Consider the following 13,488-nt stretch of genomic DNA (forward strand, 5'->3'; position numbering starts at 1 on the left):
CATGGATTTTTCCTGGGATTTTTTCACAAGCTTCAAGACAAAAAACTGGGCCCATAACATTAGACCAATCAAATTGCGGAATGGGTTCAGGTGAACCAATGAAACTCTTTATATTAAATCAGATGCGCTCCCACTGAATCGCGCCGCACCACATCATAAATATGGATGATGTTCCTCTGACGTTTGACCTGCCGCTCACTCGGACTGTCTACAGGAAATGTGAATCATTCGTCACGCTGAAAACAACCGGGCATGAAAACACACTTCACCTGTGTTCTGAACTGCACGGCATCGGGAGAAAAACTTCACTGATGGTGATTTTTAAACGCACGACGAGCCAAAAGATAAACTCCAGAGAGAAATAGTTGTGAAAGGAAGGAGGAAGACAGTGAACAATGACTTTCTTGGTAGGCTACTGTTTAGATACAAGCCGTGTAACAGACACTGTCTTTCATTAACGCCTGTGTAAAGTTCATTAGTTTCAGTGCGGCTTATTTATGTTAAAAATAAAAATCTTTGTAAAAATCAGTGGGTGCGGCTTATATTTGGGTGCGCTTAATAGTCCGGAAATTACGGTATGTATTCCTTCCTTCCATCCTTCATTCATTCACACAGAAATTCTTGAAGCTGTACAAAAAAACAAATTAAGTTTTCTAGACTGTTGTAAAAACGTTGGCGATGATAGGAAATGGCAGCGATTGGCAAGCGAAGAACAAATATCGAGTAGCCACAGAATGTATCCTATAATTTTTCACGTCAGCCCGTACCTGCATTGTGGTTTGAGACCCTGTGACGTTTTGCGTTCTGGATTGTCTGCTGGAAAGCGATCGGGAAGAATTAGAAATAATTCGGTTTAAAAAGTAGCATATGGATTTTTCTTTAAACCCAGACAGAAGTGACAGCTACCTTTCCAAGCAACGCAAACCTGCGTCAACATTTCTCACACCTGAGTGTTGATTTGCAGCAGTAAAACGTCTGCACGCAAGATTTCGTATCTTCTTGCGCTTTCCGTGCCTCCGTCCTCTGCTGTACCCTGCTTAACGAGCTGGAGCAGGAAATGAACATTTCTTTGTTTAGACCTTCTTCCTCTCTCCATCACCGCCCACTCCATCTCTCTCTCTCTTGCTTTGTTTCTTTCCCTGAGGTGCTACTCTTTATCCTCCGCCTCCTCTCCTTAGAAAAAAAGGTCACGAGCTTCTTTGTGGATGTGAACCCCCCCTCTCTTCTTAGTAGCCCTCCAGGTTTAGCTAATCACAGCGCTCATTGGTTGTGACGGGATAAATCAGCACTCTTCAAGTCCAAGAACTCCATTAGAAAGCGTTGTGGGATTCATGCAGAGATCACAAACCCGGCGTTTTAATGGCGAGAGAGCAGAGCTTTACTCGTCTGTACACTGTCTCAACCAGGAGGAATGACCATGCTGCTGAATCCACCTTCATCAGTTATTACAGTCATAACGTTTTTGATTTTCTGAAAAAAAGTTTGACTTGTCGCTCGAGTTAAGTGTTAAATAAAATCTCTATGATTTTGATTCGAGTGTGTGATATTTATATAACGAATCTTATCAGGATCCATGGAATATTTTTTAAAAATCGTGCATTGATAATGGAACAGTATGGAGCTTTGTTACTGTGTTGACCAGAGGAAAAGGAGGATCAGAGAGAATCAGACGCTCACAGATCTCATGCTGATCGCTTCTCTACTGGAGCTCACTCACGTTAAAGCCCTCTTCCTCTTCCTCTTCCTCCAGCAGGCTGTTCTATGGATACGGCACCTGAGAAGCTCTTTATGAAGAAATGGACAAAGCACATCACAGTGACTGGTTTAGATTCTCTCTTACTTTCTTTCTTTCCTTCTTTCTGATTAGGGTATTTTCTGTATATTACGCAGATATTGTTCGTAACGAAATAGTGTATCTGTAACGGTTTGTTTCTCTGGTAGCTTCATTGCCGTGACTCAGAATGCAAGCAGACGTTCATCTTAATGGGATAAAAACCGCCATCACTGCTTTCTCCACTAACACGTCCTACACGATGCCAAAGACGGCGTGTTTATCACCTGAGGCTTAATCCGCCCTACTGGATTTCCTGTGCAGAGCCCTTGGTCGTTTTTAACAGGGGATTATAACCGCCAAGGGTTTATTTTTTTATTCCTCTATAAGCCTGTAAAGACGGAAGTGGCTCAGAGGTCAGATTCTAGTTTATCTGGCACATAGAGCACTGCTTGGTCATCTAAGAATTTTACACATATGTTTGTATTGGCTTGTGTGTAGCATCTTATTCAGCAGTGTTAAAGTAGTTAATGCATCATTCTGACCTGAAGACTGTCAAATCAAACCTGGGAAGTTTTGGAGATGATACAAAAAGATGTTTCTAGAGAGGTTCTGCTGGCGTAGAAGAACTAATGTAATGTAATGTAATGTAATTAAAACTCCCCCTGGGCCACAATTCCAAATGTGGACGAAGCAGCAACATGGGATGATTATTTAATCCTTTTCATCATTACTGTGAGTGCATTTTGCTGATATAGTATAAAAGATAGGCCGCTTGCACTTCCTCAGGCCTATGGAAAAATAAAGCTATCTTACTGGTTCGGAATGTTTTGGTTTGGCCCAGTGCAGTGGCCTGACTTGATTGTGGTGTCTCTTTTTTTTTTTTTTTTTTTTTTTAAACAATTTGTCATGATTAGAGCTTTCCCTGTAAATGTATTTTATTATAGTGACTTGTTTCTGAAGTAAATTTTCTATAATATATTGACTGTGGAGCCTGATAGTAAATTTACGTATGACCAGTGTATATCTCCAAATAATTCAGCTTTACTATACTACCTTTCCTGTAGTATAATAAAGCTAAAACAATATATATCACATATTAAAGTTACTCTTCTATATAGTGGAGTGTTTTCGAGTGTGGTTCCTAGATAATAAACATACTCTTCTTTAGTATAGTGGAGTGTATTTGTATGTGGTCCCTGGATATTAGACTTCCGGATGGTGTGTAGTGCTTTCGACATTAGCGGTTATTTTTATGGATGGGATTTAAACCTGGCGGCATAAATCTTAATGAAGGGATGTCAAAACGGCCCCTTGGTAGTGGATGTATTCAGTCTCGTGCCAATGGGCATACCCATATCAAGAGTGTGCGAAATGCCCTCGCTTCCAGCCCGATGTGTGTTCTGGGGACTGTAAATGAGCAGCGGAGGCTGACTGCGAGGAGCTGCTCCCATTCTGTGCTCTGCTCACAGCCCCCAATGCTGGAATGCGGGCTCGATTGTTGTGGATTTAACGCTAGAATAAAACTCAAAAGGCTGTGTCTAAACAGGGCCTCGCCAGGCCTAACCCACTCAAAGAACTCATTGTTGATGCGCTTGGCGCTCATGAGGGCGGCACTGACAACCATGAGCTCCGAGACACTTTAACCCTTCAGGAAAACAAGAATGCCTTATTCCAAAAACACACATCCTCGCCGATAACGTGACTGAAACACTAACAGTGTGTTTTTTTTTTTTTTCTCCACAGGGCACTGCTCGACTCCCGGGTGGAGATCTGTCCTCGCCCATCACGCCATACATAACGTCCGCTCAGAAACCAGAAGCTCTGGTTCATGCCATGAAGGTAAATTTTACACGTGAAATATTGTTTAACTCGTACGTACTTAATGGAAAGACTCGAACACGTGTAGATGCAGGTTGCGAAGGAACCTGATGCAGCGAAAAGTATTTTCATAACAGAGTTGTGGAGATACGAGTCCTTCACATAGTGTCTTTGTCTCATTATACAAAAATAAACAGTGACTCAGTGTAATGTCATGTGTTGCGTTTTATCTGAGGTTGTATTTACCTACTTCTTTATGTGACCTGATAAGGATCAAATGATTATTATTATATCCTTAAGTGTAAAACTGCACATCTTAAAAAGGGTGTGCTTTTGTTTTTTACACGACTCTACATGTTTAGATCTTTTGTGTAGGTTGAATTCAGGCTTTGGTCCATTGATTCCACCAGTCTTATGCTTTTTCTTTTCGATCTTTTTTTAGGTATTGGAGGTCCACGAGAACCTGGACAGACAGATTCCTGAGGACTACGAGGAGGATCTCAGCGAGAAAGAGAAAGCTATTGTGAGGGAAATGTGTAACGTAAGTCCGAGGATTTGAGTATCCATGTTTCCTTTCCCCTACGCTCAGCTCATCAACCTCTGCGCACATCCTTTATAAGGTGCATTGTGGCATTGCTTCTGAATATGTACATCTGTACAGGGGTAGTAGATTAGTGATTAAGGCATTGGACTTTGAAGCAGAAGGTCATGAGTTTAAATCTCAGCCTCACCAAACTTTTACTCCTGGCCCCCTGAGCATGGCTCTTAACCTATAATTGCCCAGTTGTATGAAGATAAATGTAAGTCGTTCTGGATAAGGACGTCTGACCAATGCCATAAATCAGGAGCGGGCCATAGAGAATCCAGAGTATGTTTTCATGTCAAATGTGCCCTTTGATTGAGGACAGCGTTTCAGTGACCCCACTGGCAGGCCCAGGTTTTCAGGCCACATTATTAGAGGCTTTAGTAAAGAAAACAAAACAAATAAGGGGGTCTCTGTGGAGTTGATAGTGCAGCCGTCAGAGAAATTAAAATAACTCGAGCGCTGAGAACAATGTGGGTCTATCGGGCTCCTCTGAGCTGTAGAGAACTGCCGAGCGGAACAAGAACAAACAAAGCGGGTCAGTTCGGATAAGAACAGCACAGGGCAAAGCACTGCACAATCACACGTCTGCCAAGACGAGGCCCTTCTACCAGAAAGGCAAATGATGGAAGTAACCAGAAGGATGAGGGCAAATCTCAGCATGATGTCACCACCACCACCATGCTTCTCTGCAGGGGTTGGTGTCGATGAGTTGTGTTGGGATTTGGCCAAAGGAAGCGCTTTGTACTAAGGCCAAAAACAACTCATTTCAATTTTTATGAAGACTGGAGAACCTTTTCCCACATGTTTGTCTCCAGGATGTCTTCTGGTCATCTTTAGTGGAGTGTCCAGTTTAAGTTCTTTGAAAAGCTTTTTTAAATTAGAGAGCTTAGAGCTTCTCTGAATAATCTCAATAATCTCTCCTTTATCCAGTCACTGATGTCAGCTCCTTGGTATTTGCGATGGTTTCTGCTCAAAGAATTCGGTTCTTCCAGGGAACAAGATCACATGACACTGTAATTGCACTCCTTTTGAATTAATTATGTGTCTTCTGGTGGTAACCGGTTGCCCTGGAATGTATTTAAGGGTTTCACATCGATGAAGGTAAATATTTTTCGGCAATCACAGTTGTTCCGAGAACTTCTCGATTTCCCCCCTATTACTTCCGGGACTTTTGAGTTTATAAAATAACCTGCTACATTTTATGCACTTACCCCAGCACGTGTTTAACTAACGCCTGGAAAGATTCTGCATAGAAATATTTGTCAACACGCCTGAACCATCGTCTTCATTGTCACTGACGGCCATCTTTAAAACCTTTAGACCGTCGAACGCCTTACTGCGGCTGTGTGTCTCAGTTTCGTCTTCATTCACTACAAACTTCATCAGCACACAAAAAACTCTTTTGTCTGCTATTTTAATTAGAGTACATATTTATGTATGGTATTTAGGTTTGTTCTTTCCTAAACATCTAGTACAGAGTGGGACTGCTCAGGGCAGGTTTAGTAAGAGGGCCTCTTCTTAAACCCATGGGACTGGTGTGGACTGTGGGACCTGCAGAGCCGTGCGGTTCCCTCACGGATGAGTGTGCACTCGAGGCTCTCTCGCCTGTCAAGGGCACAATCACAGAGATGACGCACAGCTACAATGGCTCCTTTCTTTTCCTCCCAATTCACTGAATCAACCCCCGCCGCCTACTCCTGTCTCTGTAACAAAAGCGGTGTAACACCTCCCTCTTTCTTTTTTTTCTTTTTTTCTCCCCCTTGCTCCTCTCTGTTTCTTTTGCTCTCAGGTGGTGTGGCGTAAGCTCGGTGATGCAGCAGGCTCCAAACCCTCCATCCGGCAGCATCTCTCCGGAAACCAGTATAAAGCCCCGATGTAGCTCTGGCCTCGAACAGCACAGACGCCAACACACCAGTCCGCCCAAAACCAGCGTAACTTCAGAGCACTTCAGAAAAGCAATTAAAAACCTGCACTTCGAAGGCTCCGTGCCGGCAGCCATGTTTTAGTGTATGCTGGACGTGTTCGGTCCAATCAAATCACGCAACAAGGATTTAAGGCAGCTAGTGGCATACATTAGAAATCCTGACTTTACTCTCCATCAGCAATGGAGCTGGTTCACTCAGTCAATGATCCTAAAGCGTCAAGACCTTCTTCTTTCAGGAAAATAAACTATCACGATGTAGCAATCGACCCTCTGTGTCTCTATTCTCTACAGAGGTTTAAACATGTTCATGCCATGATCACATCACTCCTTATCACGTCTGCTTCCACATTTTCTGTACTTTTTTTTAAGATGCAAGCACTCAGTGTTAGACAAAACCTTTTAATCCAAATAGACATAATGTAAAAAAAAAAAAAAACCTTCATCGGCTGTGGATTTTCCATCTCATGTTGTATCACAGCGTTATTTTTGACCTCGAAGGCATTTTATACTCAATCGTTGACAATCGTTTGCAAATGATAAACTCGCAGCTGAAGCTTTAGGCTCAGCATAGCAACTGAACCGTTGTGGGGTGTAAGTGGGATGTAGTTACTGGATCACTGGAGTAAAACCGTACCTGGTCTTCATGCTACGTAGCGGAGTCGTTTATGCTGTGAGACTAGCGTTAAGTTCAAACTAGCACAACTTTAGAATGAAGAAACCCTGTTAGCGTTGGACAAACCCTAATGATTGGGTAAAATGTTTAAAACAGTAACATTAGATCGTGACCTTTCATAATACATTTTGGTGAAAGGAAGTAGCGAAAAAAAAAAACCATTGGTGCACTCGTCAAGAACTTTTTTAGCACCGAGTAAGTCTGGCTTACTGTCATTTGCGTTGATCAGGCTAGCTTTAAAAGATCAATATAGCTAGAACCTTTTCAGTGTTAGGCCACGCCCACAAGGGGCACCAACAAACAAAACAGCAGATTGCTAGTGTGAACGTATGGTTAGGACTCTTTATATTATTATTTTTTTTGAGCCCTCTAGCCAAACGTGGCGTCATACTTGTATGCAAGATTTTCGCGTACGAATGTTTGTGTAGATGCTTTGTCAAAAAATGCCAGACTGCACCTTTAAATCCTCGCAGCTGCCACAAAAGATATTTGCTGCATTCGTGCTGTAAAATCTCAGTGATATTTTAGATTTTTTTCCGTGTAATAAAAAAATCCAATCAGGAGGATTTTATTTCCAGCCGCTCAGGAAATTTTGCTCATCTCCGCTTTCAGGACGAGAAACGAGGAGACTCGTGGTCACATGACTGGTGGGAATTCTAGGAGAATGTGAGATTGTGCCAAAAAAGGGAGAAATGTGGATGTAGCCCAGTAAAAACAAAGATCGTGCATCATGGACCCAAACTACAGAAAAAAAAAAAATTATAGAATTTGGTTAAAGCAAAGGGAATCACCTGTCAGGTCATGTGACTCGGCTACATCATGGAGGCTATTTCTTTTTTTCTAGAACATCTTTTTGTTTTCATTTTATACTACAGCAATTGACCCCATGTCGTACCTTTTATCCGTTTACTGTTACTAGTTCCACATCTCGCTTACGTTACAGCAGCTATAAACGCTCATCATGTTGAGTTACCGAGACATCAAATGACGGCCGAGCTCACTGACACTGGAGACTCCTTCCTTAATTGTTAAACACAATTCTCCTTAAACAAACTCAGTAACGATTAACGATTTTATGCACGGCATCTGCGCGACACGTCTCTTCGTGTGTAGTGTCGCTATAGAAACCAACAGCCAATCAGAACGGAGAATTTTGCCTCGCCCGAGGGTTTCTCGTTGTCGTATCTCGTTCATGAAGAGCGAATGACTTTTGGCTGGCAGTCGGACGTCCAAAATATCCCAGGAATCTGTATGTGGAGCCTGAAGGAAAGGGTCTGATGTGAACGAGTCGGACATTTCTGGAACATCAGTAGCTCACACACACACACACACACACACACACACACACACACACACACACACACACACACACACACACACACACACACACACAGGCAGTAAGAGCACATAGGCAAAGAAAAGGGAGCATGAGCAAACATTCTTAATAGAAGTACAATAATTTAAGAAGCCATATAGAGAAAGCTGAAATGTTTCCAGACATCTGAAATTTCAGATTCTCCTGGTTGTGAAAGCGTCATATTCTCGCTTCTGCTCTGATCTTAAACTTCACATGAATCGGGTTTGCATTTTTTTGAGCCAAGATGCAGCAGGTGGCTTTTGGCAGTCTCGTGTGTGTACTTTATTTCTAATTTTATATATATATATATATGTATGTTTGGGGATGTGACTGAATAAAAACTAAGCAGCAATCGTTTGAAAGATAAACACATTTTCTAGTTTGATATTTCTACAAAAAAACAAAAAGGTTGCAAGGATTTTCAAAAAGCTGAGCAGTCGACATTGGAATTAGTTTTTAAGGATGCTGGAGGGACAAAAGTGCCCTCTACCTTCTTCATGTAGTTCAAACTACTGCCTTTTGTTCATCTGAAAGCAAAAAAAAGAATCCCCATGAATCCCAGACTGTTATTTTTTTAACCTGCTCTCTTTTTTCTTTCAAACACACTGCTTGGTTGCGTGAGAAGGCAGGACGTGTCGTGATGACGTGAGGATTTCTGACTCTAGCCCGTGTTTTGTGCCACCCGAACAAACTGTCTGTAGGAGAACTTGCTGTGTAAATACCTCTTTCCTGTAGAATATCTCAAATTAGCATGCATTTATAATTATCATCTTTTTTTTTTTTTTTTCCTTGAGAACTGTACTGTAGGTTTGGTTTAGGAAATGAAAAGCCGTTGAGATGAACCTCAGTGCACTTCCTGTAGATGATTGAAAATAAACTGTACACTCTTTGTAATCCTGTGTCCGGATGGTTATTAAAGGGAAAAGGAAGAAGAAGGGCAGGGCTTCCCGGGACTGAACAGGTAATTGTGATTAAAAACAAACAAACAAACAAAAAAAAAACAACACAGTTGCGCCCTCTGGTGGAGAGCTTTATAAATTCCAGTTTTAAATTTAGGTAATTATATAGTAACAGTAGAACCCAGCCATTAGGGGGGCACAAGCCAGTGTACTCTTAGTGCCGGTCCCAAGCCCGGGTAAATGGGGAGGGTTGCGTTAGGAAGGGCATCCAGCGTAAAACATGTGCCAAATCAAATATGCGGATCACAAATGAGAATTTCATACCGGATCGGTCGAGGCCCGGGTTAACAACGACCGCCACAGGTATCGTTAGCCGACAGGGTACCGGTGGAAATTGGGCTACTGTTGGCCGAAGGAGGAGAAGGAGAGGAGGAAGACGTCTACAGAGACGGCAGGAAAAGGAGCAGTGTAGGAGAGTAGAGGTTCGGGTTGGTACTTTAAATGTTGGTACTATGACGGGTAAAGGGAGAGAGATAGCTGATATGATGGAGAGGAGAAAGGTAGATGTGTTGTGTGTTCAGGAGACCAAGTGGAAAGGGAGTAAGGCCAGGAACATTGGAGGTGGGTTTAAACTGTTTTATCATGGTGTGGATGGAAAGAGAAATGGTGTAGGGGTGATTCTGAAGGAAGCGTACAGTAAGAGTGTAGTGGAGGTGAAGAGAGTTTCTGATAGGGTGATGATCGTGAAGGTGGAAGTTGAAGGGATGATGATAAATGTCATCAGTGCCTATGCTCCACAAGTTGGCTGTGAGATGGAGGAGAAAGAAAGATTCTGGAGTGAATTAGATGAAGTGGTAGATGGTGTACCTAGGAAAGAACGATTGGTGATTGGGGCAGACTTTAATGGGCATGTAGGTGAAGGGAACAGAGGTGATGAGGAGGTGATGGGTAGGTATGGTTTTAAGGAGAGGAATGTGGAAGGGCAGATGGTGGTAGATTTTGCTAAAAGGATGGAAATGGCAGTGGTGAACACGTATTTTAAGAAGAAGGAGGATCATAGGGTGACGTATAAGAGTGGAGGAAGGTGCACACAGGTGGATTATCTTCTGTGTAGGAGATGCAACCTGAAGGAGATTGGAGACTGTAAGGTGTTGGCGGGGGACAGTGTAGCTAGACAGCATCGGATGGTGGTCTGTAGGATGGTTTTGGAGGCGAAGAAGAAGAGGAGGAAAGTAAGGTTTGAAAGAAGAATAAGATGGTGGAAACTGAAGGAGGAAGAGTGTAGTGTGAGGTTCAGGGAAGAGGTCAGACAGGGGCTCGGTGGTGGTGAAGAGGTGCCGGATGATTGGGCAACTACTGCAGGAGTGATGAGGGAGGCAGCTAGAAAAGTACTTGGTGTGACATCTGGAAATAGAAAGCAAGACAAGGAGACGTGGTGGTGGAATGAGGAAGTGCAGGAGAGCATTAGGGGGAAGAGGTTGGCAAAACAGAAGTGGGATCGACAGAGTGATGAGAAAAGTAGGCAGGAGTACAAGGAGATGCGGCAGCAGGTTAAAAGGGATGTGGCGAAAGCCAAGGAAAAGGCATATGAGGAACTGTATAAGAGGTTGGACACTAAGGAAGGAGAAAAGGATTTATACCGATTGGCCAAGCAGAGGGACCGAGCTGGGAAGGATGTACTGCAAGTTAGAGCAATAAAGGATGGAGAGGGAAATGTGTTGACTAGTGAGGAGAGTGTGTTGAGAAGATGGAGGGAGTATTTTGAGCAGCTGATGAATGAGGAAAATCAGAGAGAGAGAAGGTTGGAGGATGTGGAGTTAGTGAAGCAGGATGTAGATAGGATTAGTAAGGAGGAAGTGAGAGCAGCGATTAAGAGGATGAAGAATGGAAAGTCGGTTGGACCAGATGACATACCGGTAGAAGCGTGGAGATGTTTAGGAGAGATGGCAGTGGAGTTTTTAACCAGATTGTTTAACAGGATTCTGGAAGGGGAGAGGATGCCTGAGGAATGGAGAAGGAGTGTGCTGGTACCGATCTTTAAGCATAAGGGAGATGTGCAGACCTGCAGTAACTACAGGGGAATTAAGTTGATCAGTCACACCATGAAGTTATGGGAAAGAGTAGTGGAAGCCAGGTTGAGAGAAGAGGTGACCATCTGTGAGCAACAGTATGGTTTCATGCCGAGGAAGAGCACCACAGATGCCTTATTTGCTTTAAGGATGTTGATGGAGAAGTATAGAGAAGGACAGAAGGAGCTGCATTGTGTATTTGTGGATTTAGAGAAAGCGTACGACAGGGTGCCGAGAGAGGAGTTGTGGTATTGTATGAGGAAGTCAGGTGTGTCAGAGAAGTATGTGAGGGTGGTGCAGGACATGTATGAGGACAGTGTGACGGCAGTAAAGTGTGCAGTAGGTACGACAGACTGGTTCAGGGTGAAGGTTGGACTGCATCAAGGATCGGCCCTGAGCCCTTTCCTGTTTGCAGTGGTGATGGACAGGTTGACGGACGAGGTCAGACAGGAGTCTCCCTGGACTATGATGTTTGCAGATGATATTGTGATTTGTGGTGAGAGTAGAGAGCAGGTTGAGAAGAGCCTGGAGAGGTGGAGATATGCGCTGGAGAGAAGGGGAATGAAAGTCAGTAGGTGTAAGACAGAGTACATGTGTGTGAATGAGAGGGAGGGCAGTGGAGTGATGCGGTTGCAGGGAGAAGAGGTGGAGAAGGTGGAGGAGTTCAGGTACCTGGGGTCAACAGTGCAAAGTAATGGAGAGTGTGTTAGGGAAGTAAAGAAAAGAGTGCAGGCAGGGTGGAGTGGGTGGAGAAGAGTGACAGGAGTGATTTGTGATAGAAGAGTATCTGCAAGAATGAAAGGGAAAGTTTATAGGACTGTGGTGAGACCTGCGATGTTGTATGGATTAGAGACAGTGGCATTGAGTAAAAGACAGGAGGTGGAGCTGGAGGTAGCAGAGCTGAAGATGTTGAGGTTTTCGTTGGGAGTGACGAGGATGGACAAGATTAGAAATGAGTTTATTAGAGGGACAGCACATGTAGGATGTTTTGGTGACAAGGTGAGGGAGGCGAGATTGAGATGGTTTGGACATGTGCAGAGAAGGGACATGAATTATATTGGTAGAAAAATGCTGAAGATGGAGCCACCAGGTAGGAGGAAAAGAGGAAGGCCAAGGAGGAGGTTCATGGATGTGGTGAGGGAAGACATGCAGGTAGTTGGTGTAAAAGAGGCAGATATAGAGGACAGGGTGGTATGGAGACGGATGATCCGCTGTGGCGACCCCTAATGGGAGCAGCCGAAAGAAGAAGAAGAAGAAGAAGATATAGTAACAGTAGAATTTAATATTAAAATTAAATCAGCAATAAAAATACATTTACTTATTTTCTTTATTGCTATAACATCAATTTTTTAAATGTCATTAAATCAAACCTGAAATACAAATAAATGAATACACTATTTATATTGTTGTTGTGACATAATATAGCCCTAATTTCAAATCAGTTGATTGAAAACATTAAACATGTTTACCCTTCATTATTCATTTTTGTTTATAAATAAATAATTGCTTTATTTATTAAATGGGCTTAATTATATTTTCGGTGGTGAACAGGTAATTGTGATAAAATAAATAAATCTAATATAATGGCGCCCCCTGGTGGAAATAATATATTTTATGTATATTTCAAGTTTAATATTTCAGTAATTATATAGTAACAGCAGAATATATTACAATTTAATTAGCAATAAAAAATACATTACTTGCTTATTTTCTGTATTTATGTTAATTATATATTATTACAATATTATTAGTTATCATCATTATCATAAATGCCTTAAATCAAATAAGCTGAAAAATATAAATTGAAAATACAATTAATTCTTTATTTATTTATTTAGTAGTTGTGACCTAATGTAGTCCTAAAAAGCTAATGAACTGATTAAACACATTCCCTTTTCCAACTTTTTTATTTTTATTTTTTTATAAATAAATAATTGAATGAACCCAGCCTTTAGGGTTGCATTAGCCAGTGCACAGATCAAGGAGGAGGTTTATGGATGTGGTGAGGGAAGACATGCAGGTATTTGGTTTGAATCCGCTTTGGCGACCCCTAATGGGAAAAGCCGAAAGAAGCAGAAGAAAAAGAAGAAATAAATTAATGATTGATTTATTTAATTAATTTTTTAGCATTGTATCACATGCATGCATCGTTTAGTAATTATTATTATTATTATTATTATTATTATTATTATTATTATTATTGATAATAATAATCATAATAAACTTACATTTTATATTAAAAAATTTTCATATTTTAAATATTAAAAAGGTAAATAAGGCAAATTCATAAAGGAGGAAAAAAGAAGACTTCTTTACACCTTTTTGAAATTAGTTTAATGTTTTATGTGCTTATTTTATTTTTCATTATGATAATTATTCTTTTTAACA

The 13,488-nt window shown here is 41.7% G+C and overlaps 1 protein-coding gene across 3 annotated transcripts in view; it reads left to right on the forward strand.

The window, feature by feature from the left end:
- Positions 1–9,026, forward strand: part of ccdc85ca (coiled-coil domain containing 85C, a) — a 39,310-nt gene extending 30,284 nt beyond the window's left edge. For all 3 annotated transcript variants that reach the window (XM_083551114.1, XM_083551113.1, XM_083551115.1), the window contains exons 5-7: positions 3,518–3,613; positions 4,035–4,133; positions 5,968–9,026. In XM_083551114.1, coding sequence (XP_083407240.1) covers positions 3,518–3,613; positions 4,035–4,133; positions 5,968–6,057 — 285 coding nt within the window. In that variant the 3' untranslated portion in view covers positions 6,058–9,026. The remainder of the gene's footprint in view (positions 1–3,517; positions 3,614–4,034; positions 4,134–5,967) is intronic.
- Positions 9,027–13,488: the final 4,462 nt, after the last annotated feature.

Source organism: Silurus aristotelis, assembly GCF_946808225.1.
Source record: "Silurus aristotelis genome assembly, chromosome: 9".
NCBI classification, from domain to species: Eukaryota; Metazoa; Chordata; class Actinopteri; order Siluriformes; family Siluridae; genus Silurus; species Silurus aristotelis.